Raw genomic sequence first — 15,466 nt, forward strand, 5'->3', positions numbered from 1 at the left:
AGATGACTCAATAGCAGTTTTATCTGGAATACTGTGCACAGTACTGGTCATCCCATCTGTACAAGAACATTGCAGAATTAGATGTGATGCAGAGAAGGGCAATAAGAATGACTTGAGGGCGTGTGATAACACTGATATGGAGAAAGACTGAAAAATTGGGATTATTTTCCAAAGGAAACAAATAAAAGGGAACATGATATGAATATACAAAATAATGAATGGATTGGAGAAGGTAGATCAGGAGCTTCTGTTTTCTTCCATGTCTCATAACACAAGAAAAAGGGGACGGTCAATTAAATTGAAAGGTGGAAAATTCAAAAATGGTAATAGGAAGTACTTTTTCACACAATGTGTAATTAGATTGTGAGACTCATCGCCACAGAATGTCATTGAGGGCAAAGCATATTAAGATTCATAGAGATTGTATGGTTATATGGATTACAAGACTATTCAGTGTCATAATAGTTAATGCTACCTAAAAGAGTATTGGAAGAGAGATGAAACCTCATGTTTAGGATTTAAAACAATCTCTATTAGGGATTAGTATGAGAAATTCATGATGGCTAGATTAGCCCACGTCTGCCTATTATGGGGGTTCTTTGCACCTTTCTCAGAAGCATCTTGTGCTTCCACTGTTAGAAATAGGATAGTGGACTAGATGGACATTGGGTCTGTTTCAGCATGACAGTGTCTATGTTCCTAGTGTGACTTCCTGCATTACTTAGGCCCTTGAACTTCATCCAGTGATTCCTGCATCTAGCCCAACAACTTGTGACTGACCTAGAGTATATCATCTAGAATAGCAGAGCTTAACAGCACTCTAAGTAACAAGCTGGAAGCAATTTGGAGGGCACAAGTTTAACTGGTCCTACAAAATCCAGGAATAGAGGTGGTCAGAAAGTGAAGGGAGGGATTTGCATGAAAATTTTGACATAAATAAAAACAAAAATAATTTTCCCTGAAATTTTCAGCTGAAAACTTTAACTTTTCATTAAAAAAACTCCTCAATTTTTTCAGCTGAAAATTTCCCAAAGCAAAAAGAACAGATTCTGGATGACAATTTTGGGGGGTTTGATTTTCCTGTGAACAATCCATTTTTCTTGAGGAAAACAGATACTATCTGTGAAAGTTTTTATTTAATCAAAAATCAGATTATCCTTTGAGAACAAAAAAGTTTTGAAGAAAAACTTTCACCCAGCCATATGCTGGAGCTATGCTACATATTCTTGAGTGCCATCTGCTGACACTTTATCTGTTAACTATTTATAAATATGCAGATACAGAGCACTCCTGTGACATATTTCAAATGCCACCAGACAGCCTCCTGTTTCAAAAGATATTGAAAATGAGGCTGGCACAGTCTAACCCATTATTTTTTAAATCCATAACCCTCCCTTGATTAGAAAGAGAGAAATAACCTAAAAGTGCTCTAGTCTAAACAGGTCAACTTAAATGGGAAGGGGAGTGTTTCCTGAACAGCTAACAAAACACTGGACAAGATGGCATACGATGCCTCAAAAATAATTTCCTCTTCAATGTTTGCTATCAACTTGTTCAAGCACCTACTATTTTATTTAATTTGCTGATATTCATAATATGTCCAATACCTTCTGTTAAAGTTAAAAAAACTGAATTCAAAACTCCTTTAGTTCAGAATAACTCAAATAATGTTTAAAATTTCCCCTGCCCAGCTTTTATAAGGACTCAGTGTTATTCAGTGGAATTCACCCTGTGAAGTAAGGAAATCCACACATAACAGGGAATTTAAGAGTCATGCATGTCTGTGCATGGCCATGTATGCAGACTAGCATAGAGTGCAAAGGGGAAAATGTCAATACCATGACTACTGGAACAAACTGGCTAAGAAAAATTAGCATTTACCTCCTCCCAATAGGTTGGCTGTGTGCTCTTGTATACTTCCATCATTGTGTATACTGGGTGACATAAGTAAGTGAAAATAAGAACAGCCATACTGGATCAGAACAGTGATCCATCTACTCAGTATCTTGTCTTCTGACAGTGATCAATGTCAGGTGCTTCAGAGGGAGTGAACAGAACAGGTAATCATCAAATGATCCATTCCATGTTGCCCATTCCCAGCTTCTGGAAAACAGAGGTTAGGGACACTTCAGAGCATGGTTTTGCATCCCTGCCCATCCTGGCTAATAGTGAGAATCAGCAGAGCCAGAGGTTTGGGATAGTAATTAATTATAAGTTGCTAAATCTATCTATTTTTCCTATCTCTGGCTCCTGTATCTAGGTCAGGCCTGCACAACATACGGCCCGCGGGCCACATGCGGCCCACGAAGGCTCATTGTGCGGCCCGCAGCCGAGATTCAAATGCCTCTGAGCTGCCCGCAGCCACTGGGAGCCCAGAGCTGTTTAAATCTCAGCCGCGGCCGGGATTCAAAAGCCTCTGAGCTGCCTGCAGTGGCAGGGAGCTCAGAGCTCTTTAAATCTCAGCTGCGGCCAGGATTCATAGGGCTCTGGGCTGCTGGCAGCGGCAGGGAGCCCAGAGCCCTTTAAATCCCAGCCACGGCTGGGATTCAAAGGGCTCTGGGCTGCCCACAGAGATTCCCGGCCGCGACTGGGATTAAAAGACCTATGGGCTCACCGCCACTGAGGGCATCCCAGAGCCCTTTGAATCCTGGGGGCGGCTGAGATTTAAAGAGCTCAGGGCTCCCCACAGCTGCAGGCAGCCCAGAGCCCTTTGAATCCTGGCTGCAGCTCCAGCGGATGGACTGGGGCTGGGATTTCAAGGGCTCGGGCTCCCCTCAGCAGCAGGAGCACTGGACCCTTTAAATCCCTGCCCCAGCCCCGCAAAGTTCCGGGTTCCCCCAGCCGCCGGAGCTCTGGGCTCTTTAATTTGACCCTGAGGGCTCCCAGCCACCTCTTCAGCTGGGAGCTCCTGGTTGATTTAAAATCAAGTATCACCTCCCCACCCCAACCTTCCTTTTTGGCACACAGCTGTTTTGGTGGGGCGGCACTGGGGAAGGAGGGTTTGTTTCTGCAGGGTTGGGCGGTGCTGGGGCTGGGTGTTTCCGCTGGGCCGGGAGGTCCTGGGGGGTACATGTTTCCGTGGGGCTGGGAGGTTTCAGCCCTCAGCTGTTTTCTTTACAAGTTGTGCAGGCCTGATCTAGGTTCTTATATAGCTCATCAACAAGGTATTGCAATTCCTATTGGCCTGGCTGTTGGGGGCATTCAGTATTATTCTTGGGGGAAGGGGAAACAAATAGTTCACCTTTAAATGTTTGCAAATAAATATGTATGAAGATGCAGGATTATAGTAATCGCTCTTATAACACTCACAAAAATTCTAGACCATTATATAATTGCAATAAATACTGCCTTAGCATTTGTAATCTGGAAGTCCGTCCTGTTTGGAACTGAGAGAAAACAAGTTGACAAGGTTTCTAGACCAGTACTTGAATGTGGTGATGGCTGTTCTAGTGCCATGTGTGAAAGTGTTGATGGCGTGATGGGGACAGGCCAGACGGCTACAGGAGAGTGCTCCAGTAAGTGGTGCAAGCCACTGCTAAAAGACCCTTCCCCAGCCTTTGGGGAGGATCCACGAGGCCCAGTAACTCAAGTAGTTACGGGGAACAATGGAAAAAATAATAAGGGGGGTGTTAGGGTCAAAGGCCAAAAATAAGAATCCAAAATGAGACACCGAGCAGAGAACCCCAGACAGCACCCACTGCTCCTCAAAGGTGTCAAAGGAGCCAGTGGACGCTGCCGAGAGGAACTCTGCCCAGATGCGTGAATGGAGGGAGGATCAGAAATATGCTCCACAGTTGCAGGAAACCCCATCAGCCAATTTCCTCTCCCTGGACTTATAGATGGCCACTTTGGCCAGCACAAGGAGGAGGTTGACAAGGAGGTCCTGCAAAAAGGGACAGGCATCAGGGATAGGGGTGAACCATGCCAAGTACATGCTCATGCTCATGGCTCCATGGAGGAGCTGCCAACTGATATCCCCGGTGGGCCATGGGACCAAGGTAGAGTATAGACTGGCTCTCCTGGGTTCCTCACCCTCAAGATGTGGTAATAGGTCTCACCGCTTCATATCGGGGTGGGACACGAGAGTGAGGAAATGAAGGGAGTGGAGCTCGAGCTTGTACAGATGGTTCCTCGGCACGGTCTGGAAGTGAACTGGCTGCAAGTTGTACAGCTGGCTTGTGGTGTACAGGTGGGATGGCTGGGTCATGGAGCAGAAGCCAGTAAAAATGTCTGGAGGGCCTGGGATGCAGGGTGTGCAGGGAGTACCATCCCGCAGGACCCAGTCAAGGTAAATCCAACTAGTCAGCAGTAAAGCTGCCCTCACCTCCTGAAGTACGCACCGGGGACTACGAAAGGTGGAGACCCCCATGAGCTCAGTGAGCATCAAGGGATCTAACCAGTCTCCCCAGTTGTAGTCCAGGAAGTCTCCGATTCTGGTGACTTCCGCCAGGATCAACCTCTGGCACACCAAGGGAGACTCCAACACAGGCACACAGATTTGGGGATTGTGTAGCAGGGGCTCCGCGAGGAGATCGCCCCTCAGTGGTCGCCACAGACCAGCTTCAACGTCAGGAGGAGGTCCTAGTAGAAGACTGGCAGCCCAGAGAGGTCTCGCAGAGAGAGCAATAAAGGAGCATATCAGAGCCCTCAGAAGCGGTGCAGGAAGGCATGTGTCAACATGCTCTAAGACGGACTACCTGATCTATAAAGGAGTCTCTGCAGGGCCCAGAGGTGGAAGACATGGACCTGAGTTTGCAAGCACGTCATGCCACGTCCTCCCTCCTTCACGGGGAGAAGCAGAATCCCACAGAGACCAAGTACAGTCCTGGCCAAAAGAACTCCAGAACCAGCTTCTGGATATCAGCCAGGAAACCCAGGGTTGGGATCAGAGTGTTGAGTTGGTGCCAGAGCACCAATGCTCTCCTCCACAGGGAGAGGCACGGAAGCAGTCCCGTTCACCTCTGCAGCAGCTCAGACATCCTGCCCAGGATGTCCCAGAACATGCAGTAGAACTCCACGGTCAGCCCATCCGTTCTCAGAGATTTATTAGTGGGCATGAGATGGAGGGCTTCCAAGAACTTGAATAGAGTGAGAGGTAGCTCCAGCCAGTCTTGGTCACCCATGCTGACCATCAAGAGTTCGTTCCAGAGCACTTTACAGGCATTGGCCAGATCCGGGGAGAAGAGGCTGGCATAGAAAGCCCTGGTCTTTCCATGCATCTCCTCTGGATCTGCCAAAAGCCAGGTGACGTGCTTCTTAGCCCCCCTCTTTTTCTCCAGGATGTAGATGAAATGAGAGCCACAATCCATCTCTCGAAGCAGGCAGATGCAGATCCAACGAAAGCACCCTGGGCCCGATGGTCCTCAAGGACCCGGAGTTCCTCTCGCTTCTCCCGGCACACTCTGCAGAGGGATGGATCCCTGGTGCTGACAGCCAGATGCCTCTCCAGCTCCAAGACCTCCCACTCTAACAGCTCTATCTCCACATCCATCTGCCAGCTGGCGCCCCGGGTATAGTCATGGCAGATCTGGGCACATAACTTCCCCACATCCCACTACTGTTGAGCAGAGGGAAAGGTGCACCTCTGCCCTCGCCAGGCCAGCCAGATCTCCCAGAAGGATGTCACAAAATCCACGTCCTCCAGAAAGCTGTTATTAAAGTGCCAGTCGGCCAGCCCCAGCCTCTCTGAGGTGAGAGAGGCCATCATGGTCACCAAATGGTGATCCGAGAATGAGGCTGGCCAGATGCCAGAGGAGTGGGCCTATGAAAGACAATGGCGAGATACGTAGATGCAGTCCAACCGGGAGTGGCATGACCGAGGAACCTCCATCCGGACACAGGTGAACATTGACACAGCATCCAGGTGGTGATTGCGCCAGACATGCACCAAGGAGTGATGGTCAGCAATCTCCCGGAGGATGTCCATGGTGGCTGGGCACTGCTCAGTCCCCAAGTAGTTTCAAGGGTGGAGGTAAAATCCCCGCCCAGAACCAGGCACTTGAGAGGATCCAAAGAGCCGAGGAAGGCAGACACCTGCTGGAAAAAGCACACCCACTCCAGATGGTCAATATAAACAAACTGTCTCGTGGCCTGCCAGCAGATTACCCGGATAGACTGCATGCGGCCCATGGGCTGCAGCTTTCCCACCACTGTTCTAACACCTGGGTGTGCCCCTTTTAACTCTTCTGCCCTTACATTCCTAGAGCAATAGTCAACATTGCCACGGTGACCTCCAGCTCTCTTTTTGAAGCAGTTTCTGACCTCCTTCCCCCTTCTTCCCCCCCCTTCTTCTGCGCGTAATCAGCGGCCAGGTGATTTGCCTCAGCCTCCCCCCCCCCCATAAAGCACTGTTACCCTTCCTCCAGCAAGCCTGAACAATGTTCCCCTGCTTACGGTGCAGTGTGGTCATCCACACTAGAGTATGACTGTGACACATAAAACCTTTCTAGCAACGTTTTTATAAACTATATTGTCTGTAATATAGGTGGGACCATATGTGTCTGGGAAAGTTGACAGCAAATCTGTTTAAAAAAAAAATGAGATTGCAGCTAGCATCTCAATCCTTAAATATATGATGGAACGTATCCAGGTAAATTAGTACTGTTCTTGATAATATGTAGATGCTCAATCTACAAATGCACAGCCGTGTCTTGCATTCACTTCTGTTTCTGTACTTTAGCACTCAAAATCACACTTTTCCAGGTGCAATCTTAAAAGCTTTAATAATAGAAGATCAGACTGTAATTGCTTAACGAGACTCTATTTTTTATTAACACAGAGAGAAAAGTTTGCAATTCCAAACATATCCTGATCTTCACCATTATTTTGTCAAGCCGTGTGGTTTTAATTAGCCAATTTCTGTTTAATTTAATCTGAGACATATGTATGTAGGAAAGTCTTGTTTTGTGACTCCGAGCACTTTTTTCAGGTAGGCATATACATGTGATTAATTGATATCTATGCAGTAACAAAGAGTGCAACATGATACTTTAGAATATGTTCCAGCAATTAATACCTGAATCACCCAAGCCTGACCATTAACCTCCGGAAAGAGTCTACATAATATTATGCACTGCCATTCCAGACTTCTGTTCTTCAGGTTAACTTAGATATTATTTCTGCAACATTCTTCCTTACCTTGGAACTGAATGCAGGAGATTGAGGAAGAGCTTTCCTAACAGTTTTCTCTCCATCTCGACCATATCTTCACTTGACCTTAATCTTCACTAGTTGTTCGTTATTGATTATTCACTCAGAGGTTTTCAAACGTGACTTCTTTGTGGAAATTAATTAAAGGCTTGTAATATACAGGGGCTTGCTAGAGACTAATGGCTTATCCACTCCATATTTATAAATAATGTTATATAAATACACTTCACTCCATTCACAAGCAAGGGAACTGCAATTTGCAAAGGCCACAGGAATCAGCGTAGAGAATGAACTGCTTCATTATGGGTGGCTTGCTTTTTTGACCTATCATGTCCCACATCTAATGTAAATGAGGAAAAAATTGAATTTAAGACGCTCATATTATACATGCACCTCTGCGATTGTTATGCTTTGGTCAGCATGACAGTAAACCAAGCTATTCCTGAAGAATTTCAGAACAGCATGATGGTCATCATTCACAGACAATGTGGAGTGCAACTGTATGTGGAGGCATATCATTATTCCTAAATCAGCAATAGCCTTATTTCCTTTGTATTATATTTGATAGGAGTAGATCATTCAAAAAATGTCTAGTAGCAGGTGGGTCAAAGGACCAATTTGATATTGGATGCTAATTTGGAGCCCTCATTCTTAATTTTCATTCTTGGATATGTTCCTGATACCTGGAGATAATTGGATAGCAGGGCTGCATGGTTCCAACATGCAGCTTTGGTCGCTAAAAAACTAATCTTGCAAGAATGGAAAAATCTATCCCCACCAAATATTGATGCATGGCTCAGCGATGTGGCTGACCGCGCAGGTAACTAATGACTGGCATTCTGCAGAAAGGGAATGCCCGAAAAATTCAAAGCAATTTGGGCTGACTTTTTTGAGGTCTATGATTAATGTAGACCCTGAAAATAGACATGTCGCTTCCCCTCCACTCCCTTTATCTTACCGTCTTTATTTACTTTGTGTGTGATGATGAACCTGCTATTTGCTGTATTTGAAAAAAATCATAAATATGTAAATACAAGGAGTAGATCATGCAATCCTTGCACTTGATTATTTTTACGAGAATGGTATAAAGTATTCATATATGCATACCTCTATATTATTTGAATTCAAGCCTTTTGTGTGTGGGGGGAAACTGTTTGTGTTAAGAAATGATTGGCTTGGATGGTGGCCAGAAGTTTAAACTTCTGTTCATGTTCCTTCCATGGGCGGGAGAGGGGGCGGAGAGTACATCTAAAACCAGGCATTTTTCAAATGCACTTTCAAACTGAGTGGGATTGTAACATGTAACAGGACCACACCGTTTTGAGAAATGCCTTGTTCCCTTTGCAGAATGTAAATAGTGTGTGATAGCTACAGAACAAGTATTCAAGTTAGAGACTGGATTAGTATTAAAACTTATTTAAATATAACCCCCCTATTATCATACCAAATATCTGATGTCGCATATACGGCACCTTTCTCTCACTGACACTCCGGAGCACTAGCCAAAGGATAACCCAGCTCACCAACGGAGAACGGGAGAGAAACAAGGGGAGGAGAGAGGGAAACAGCTTGCTCAGCTCCTCTTAGCTACACCAGCAAAGCAGGTGTTTTCTCTGGGTGATCAGAAGACAACCCCATTCTCACAACTCTCCTTTATTCCGACCCCCACCCCTCCAGCAGTTGTGCTATTTGGTCGCTTGCCTTGCAGACTCCAGCCTGAGCAAGGGGCAGCTAACGATGGGGCTGTTCGGACATTTGACAGCATACCCACCCACTCAGCCAGCCATCCCCTACCGCGGCCCTTCGGCATCGTCCATGAACGCAGCCACCAGCACAACCCAGCTGCGCTAAAATGGAACTTTAAAAAAAATCACGAGAAAATAGCCGCTTCCCAGAGTCCCTCGCCCTGCTGAGCGATTTAATGTGATCCCAACCGGCGCCCTATCTCTGGCGATGAACAAATAAGGTGTTAATTGCAGCCTAGCTGAGAAAATTGCTATTGTTCCACTCAGAGGCAGGCGGCAGTTTGAAAGCGAGGAGATGTGTTTTCCTTGCAGCGCTATATCACTTAATCTGCATCGCGGTGGCACACTGACAGCTCCGGGGGGCGGGAGGGGGCTTGTGCTTTAAAAGAAAGAACAAGAGGTAGGAGATCAAGTGCTGGATTTACTCCCTCCTCCCCCTCGCTTCCCTCCCAGCCTGTGAGTTTCTCTTACACTCGGTCGCAGCCAGCTCCAGCTGTGGGAACTGAGGCTGGAAAAACCTCTCAGCCGCAGAAAATAACGTTTTTCGGACGTGCTTGGTATTGAGTAGCCGTGACGTGCAAGACGCACCGCGGGCCCGGTCGCCGGAGCCGAGAGGAGAGTCTCTCTCACACACACACACACACACACACACAGCACTGAGGAAGGAGAGAGGCGAGCAGAGCGCCCGGGTTGGAGCAGGAGAGCGGGGCGCGCAGCGCGCGAGCTCACAGGCAGCGGACAAGGAGAGCCGGGCCCGCACCGCACCCCCACACGCTGGAGGGGGATAGCGGGGCGCGCACACCCCACCGGACGGGGAGCCGAGCGCACAGGCGCACACGGGAGACGCGCGCACACACAGACTCTCTCTCACACGCTGACTGACTTGCTGTCTTCCTCACACACACACACGCAGAGCTTTACTATCTCTCTCCCGCTGTACTCCCTCCTCACTCAGCATCCAAACAGCTTGCCGACATCACCAGCCCAGGATTTTTTCCCCCGGCCGCTGTCCGTCCATCAGTATCTGAGGGGGGAGGAGGAGCAGGGAGAAAAGAGGAATAAGAATAAGTGTATTCATAATAATAACAACAGCCCAAACCCGCCACCACATCTGCGTTAGGGCAGCAGTAGCCTGTAGGTCTCCTCTCAGCTCATCGCTTGCCTGGTATCTCCGCGGATCGGTTCGTTGGGTTAGACTTTAGTTCAAGTTGAAAAAAAAAAATCTTCGCTGTTCAGCCAGGTCCATCTCCACCTGCAGTCTCTCTGGTCTGGGGCTTTTTCCTTCCCTTCACATGGTGGATTTGGTGGATCCGGAGCCAGAGCGTTGCGCGTGCTGGGGTTTCCTCTCTGCCTTTTTTTTCCCCCTCCCTTTCTTCTTCTCCCCTTTAAATCTTGGTTTTGAACCTGAGCCTGGGAAAATGGGAAACGGTGCATCCGACAGAAGGGGAATCTCTCCATCACTGTTGTTGGGACGTGTGCCTGTGGTGCTAGTGGTTTAGAGAAATAGCCTGACAGCTTTCGGAGTGGAAGGTAAGGGTATCCAGGGGTATTTTCCATTTCCCTTTTCCAGGGATTATGACTGTAGAGCGGTTAGCTCGGGATTCCGGGGAGGAGGAGGCGGCGGAGGAGGAGGAGGAGGACAGGCTGTTGCTGAACGATAGAGAGAGCCTACATATGCAGAATTATCTCTGCATTTACTTCTAACCTACAGTTTTAAAGTTAGAGAAGTCGGGTTTGCGACAGGTCTGCTTCCCTGAGAGTAATTTCCAGCGAGACCAAGAAAACCTGAGGTTTGTGCATGGCTGGGGTAATTTTATGGAGGGGGGGGGGGTTTAGCTTAATAGGAAGTTAAAATAAGGGAAGTCAGTAGGTCTTCTGTTGGGGAAAAAATAAGCGGAGTGATGGCGCCGTCTATGTTCGACCAAACTACAGTGTCACCTAGAAAATCAGTTGGGGATTATCCAAACTAACCGCCTGTTTGCTTTTCAGCAGAAGAGATTTCTTCCAAAATGGGCAACCTTAAACCTTGGTGGCCGTTCTTTAACACACACACCCCGTTATCCCTTCCCGCTCCCCCCGAAAAGAAAGATCATTTAATCTGAGTGCCTGATGCTTTCCCAGAGCAGCCTCACTTTTATATTTAGCACTATTGTAAGCAAAATGAAATCCTGCCTATTCATGCGGAGAGCGATAATTTAAAGTAGTACTTTGTTTCAATAGGTTTGCATGAACAAACGTAACTAAAATGATGGCTATTAGACTTGGTTTCCTCATAGAAAACAGCCTAGCACTGCGGACGTCTTTATTTTTCTAGTGCAAATATTGCACAGGAGGAAAACTCAGGGGCTTTTATTTTAAAATAATTAAGAAAAAAACCCTCTTTGGTCTCCAGATTATAATATTAATCCTTTTTCATGGGTAGAATTCCTAATTTAGACACTTATTGTCACATTGGCTTTCAACGCCTACACCATCCTGAATAATACTGCGCAGGGCTGCATTGCCTGCAAAGTGCTACAGCAAATTTTGTAGAGAGGAAATTATTTCCAGAACTGCCTATTCATTTCTATTTTACAAAACGTTAACCGCTCTCTCGACCTTATTTCCAGAAGGATGAATTTGTTACTCAGTGAGATGCACGTTCGAAAAAGGGAAAATCCAATAGTTTGGATAGATCCGGCGGCAGCTCCGATTTTGTTTTAAACCGCAGCTATAAAGAGGGTTAGAGTTGGTGCTGCTTTGCCCATCTCAAGATTTAGAGTTTGAATTATAATCTGGGAAATACAAAAATCTCTTACAGGGAGTTTAATCCTCCGATTTGTTCTGTGTTATGCAATGGGGGACGAAAGATGCCTTGCCATTTGGTGGGGGAGATGAAAGCTAGGCAAAGACACACGTTAAAACTCAGTAACTGTGTATGTGTCTGTATGTCTGTCTCTGTTTACAGAGCAACAGTGGAAGAGGCTGCAATCTAAAGAGTTTTTTAATTAACTTGGCATCACTTTTGTCTGCTCACACTTGCAAACAGAAAGCGAAAAGACACTCACTGATAAGAGATAAGCAACTTCTCAAAGGTTAAAGCTGAAAACACTGAAGTTTTATTTTTTGGATAACAGAGGTAAATATAATGAAAGGTTCACTTTATTATCCTAGGCCACTGTTAGAGAACAGAAGATGTGAAGGCTGTTTCCGTGGAGGGGGGCAATAAAAGCTTTAGCTGGAGATACTAGCAGAGAAAATGTAATCTGTCTTTCATTATTCAAGCGCATATATGCAAAATACAGTAGATAACCATACTGTACAAAACATTCTTAATAAAGGGCAACTTAGAGGCTCAGTTCGGTCCTGTTATACAGGTCCTGCTATAGCATTGCTCTCTAGACAACTCCTTTGGTTATAAATACTAATATACTTATCAACGTTATCTACTCCAAGAGGTTATATCACATGGAAATGATTGTCTTTAAAATTATTAGTCTCAATGGTCAGGCAAGCACAATTTCCATCTATCTAACCATCTATATTTCTTTCCCGGATAACAGTTTCAAAATTTTATTAACACATATTAATCTGTGTTTCCTCTCCGGATTTTCTTTTTACAGAGACCTTTGTATACCAGGTGGCCACTGCAGAGGCATGTAGACATATGGGAAATAATGTTCCATCTGTAGCAAATAATAATTTGTGCATTTTAAAATTATGACTGTAATTCATCACAATTACTTCTCAGATTTAATAGAAAAAAATAATATGTAACAACAGCTGTTACCAGCTTTTCTGATCTGGTCTAGTGAAATTCTGTGCATATATATAAACAGTGCCTAGGCTGTTGATTTACTTTTTTAAAAATAAAATAAATAAAGATATAGATAGTCCTTCTTGTCCACCAGATAAAAGTCTCTGACTTTTATCTAAATTTAATAGTTCCTGATCACGCCAAATACATGGCAGACAACGGAGGGCATTCCACTTAATAATCTAATAAATGTTATTTTTTTAATTTGAATTTAGGGAATTTGATTGTTGTGATGACCACGTGATGGCGCTGTTCACACAGCATCAAACAATTTCCTTGTGTTAAAAAATAAAAATGACTTGCCCTTCTTTTCGAAGAGGGTTCTAATTGGAATCTTGAAAACAGCTGGCTGGAATATTGGAAGGAGTTTGATTTTCAATGCGTGAAGAATTCTACTTGCATTTTTATTTCATTTCATTTTCTACAGGCCAAATGACATAGGATGAAGGCTGTTCGTAATTTGCTGATTTATATATTTTCCACCTATCTACTGGTTATGTTTGGATTTAATGCTGCCCAAGACTTCTGGTGTTCCACGCTGGTGAAGGGGGTCATTTATGGATCATATTCTCTAAGTGAAATGTTTCCTAAAAACTTTACAAACTGCACGTGGACGCTGGAAAATCCAGATCCGACCAAATATAGTATTTACCTGAAATTTTCCAAAAAGGACTTCAGCTGCTCCAACTTTTCTCTTTTGGCTTACCAGTTTGATCATTTTTCCCATGAAAAAATAAAGGATCTTTTAAAAAATAACCATTCTATAATGCAGCTCTGCGATTCCAAGAATGCTTTTGTATTTCTGCAATATGATAAGAATTTTGTTCAGATACGCCGGGTCTATCCCGTCAATTTCCCAGGATTACACAAAAAGGAAGAAGACCAAAAATCCTTCTTTGAGTTTTTGGTGTTGAATAAGGTGAGCCCGAGCCAGTTTGGTTGCCATGTATTATGCACTTGGCTAGAGAACTGCCTGAAATCCGAGAACGGGAGAACTGAGTCCTGTGGGATCATGTATACAAAATGTACCTGTCCTCAGCATTTGGGAGAATGGGGAATAGACGACCAGTCCCTGGTGTTGCTCAGCAATGTAGTGCTGCCTCTCAATGAGCAGACGGAGGGGTGTCTGACCCAGGAGCTGCAAACTACCCAGGTGTGCAACCTTAGCAAAGAAGCTAAACGGCCGCCAAAAGAAGGTAGGTGTTTCTAATGGGGTCTCAAAGGTCTATTTTTATCTCAAATCACTATCTAGGGTTCTGCTCTTGCCTCTCGTTGATAGTTAAAGGTATCTGACTTGCACTTCACACTAGTTGTGGGGTCTGCTAACCTCCAGCCCGCTCCCATGAAAGTGCTAGGGAGAACTGCAGATATATCCACAAACCACTTACAGGCGGGAGGATGTTATTTTAAATGTAATCTCATCTCCAGCATATAATTCTGATTCCAACTAAAAGATAGCTTATACTTCAATGGGGATTTAAGCTGTCACTTATAATAATGCGGACACGTTGTGAGCCAATTCTCCCTCTTTTATTGCAACCACCCAGCAATAAAATCGTATTCCCTTTCATGCTACTTCTTAACTTTGCAAGGAAGAGATTTCCAAAGGCATGCGGGCAACCCAACTTAAGTACCAGGACCCTAAACGCCAACAAGGGTCTGACCTCAGAACTGCGCAGCACAAGTACCAAGTGAATATCAAATCCTGCCTCAATTTATGGCTCGTGGAAACATATTGCATCCTGCAATATCACCCACGTGCTCCCTTGGTCAGTAGAGAGAAGCACGTGGGCGGCCCCAGCTCCAGGGGAGATGCTGGCTTTGCACGTGTACTAGTAACACGCGGCTGATATCTTAATCACCTGAGTTTGGCAAAGTGGGAGGGCGTGGAAGGCCCGGAAGCTGTGGATCCGGTCATCAGAGCAGCCACCCAATTATAATTAGGGTCTAAGTTCCTTTTTCGTCTTTCTTAATACCTGGTGTTCTGGTCCTATCAATGTTTGGTACACGGAGCAAGGGCAAGCTGATTTATTAAAGAAAGATCCTAGAGGCACGCCGTGGTTTGGAAGCTGCAGGGAAAGAAATACACGTGAGGTCAAAATACAGTTATCAAATGAGAAATGCAAAACAGAGAAATCTCTAGAGATAAGGAGAAAAGCCGCCGCCGCCTGGCTGGAAATTGGAGCTCGAGTGCAGCTATTTGAGAGGAGTTGAATTTGCCCCCTGCACAGACATGAATCACTGAGCCAGGCTATTGCATTTTAATGCAGGAAATGTTTCTTCTCTCCCTGGTTTCTGCATGGCCACAAAGCTCCCTGTCTAGGAGCCAAGCTTCCAGCCCCTCTAATAGAAGTTGCCTTTGTGGAGGAATGTAACATTGACACGTTGTTAAGAGAGGATTTTCTTTAAGGGCAGCCAAGCCTGAGCGATGTGGGAGAAGAAAAGCTGAACTACTTGCTTCAGTTGTGCACTGCCAAAGGCACTTTGAAGAAACGGGGGGAGGTGGTCGGAGGTGGGGGGAGGTTCTCCCGTGGTTGTCCTGCAGGTCAGTGTTTCTCCAAACGGTTAACAGCTCGGAGAAGAAAACAAAGTGATTTTAAATTACCGGAAAGCTAGTCTCTTGTAAAAGTCCCAGAGAAGGCTTTGCAACGGTAGGATGGTATTTAGCATCATTTAAAGCTAATTAGTGTCCCTTAGAATCAGAAACTTCCCCAACAATGTGATGTTAGAAGCTGACTATTAAGACAATTGAGCCGCAGAAAGTGTCTCGGCTTCT

The 15,466-nt window shown here is 45.4% G+C and overlaps 1 protein-coding gene across 8 annotated transcripts in view; it reads left to right on the plus strand.

Annotated features, from left to right (window-relative positions):
• The first annotated feature begins 9,755 nt into the window (after positions 1–9,755).
• ADGRB3 (adhesion G protein-coupled receptor B3) overlaps positions 9,756–15,466 on the plus strand; it is a 643,293-nt gene continuing 637,582 nt past the window's right edge. For 2 of the 8 annotated variants that reach the window (XM_075063747.1, XM_075063750.1), the window contains exons 1-2: positions 9,759–10,424; positions 13,118–13,886. In XM_075063747.1, the coding sequence (XP_074919848.1) occupies positions 13,133–13,886 (754 nt within the window). In that variant the 5' untranslated portion in view covers positions 9,759–10,424; positions 13,118–13,132. Of the gene's footprint in view, positions 10,425–10,614; positions 10,685–11,841; positions 12,013–13,117; positions 13,887–15,466 lie in introns of those variants that run through there. The other 6 variants (XM_075063744.1, XM_075063748.1, XM_075063743.1 and 3 more) reach the window with 6 other exon arrangements.

Source organism: Chelonoidis abingdonii, chromosome 3 (genome assembly GCF_003597395.2).
Source record: "Chelonoidis abingdonii isolate Lonesome George chromosome 3, CheloAbing_2.0, whole genome shotgun sequence".
NCBI lineage: Eukaryota > Metazoa > Chordata > Testudines > Testudinidae > Chelonoidis > Chelonoidis abingdonii.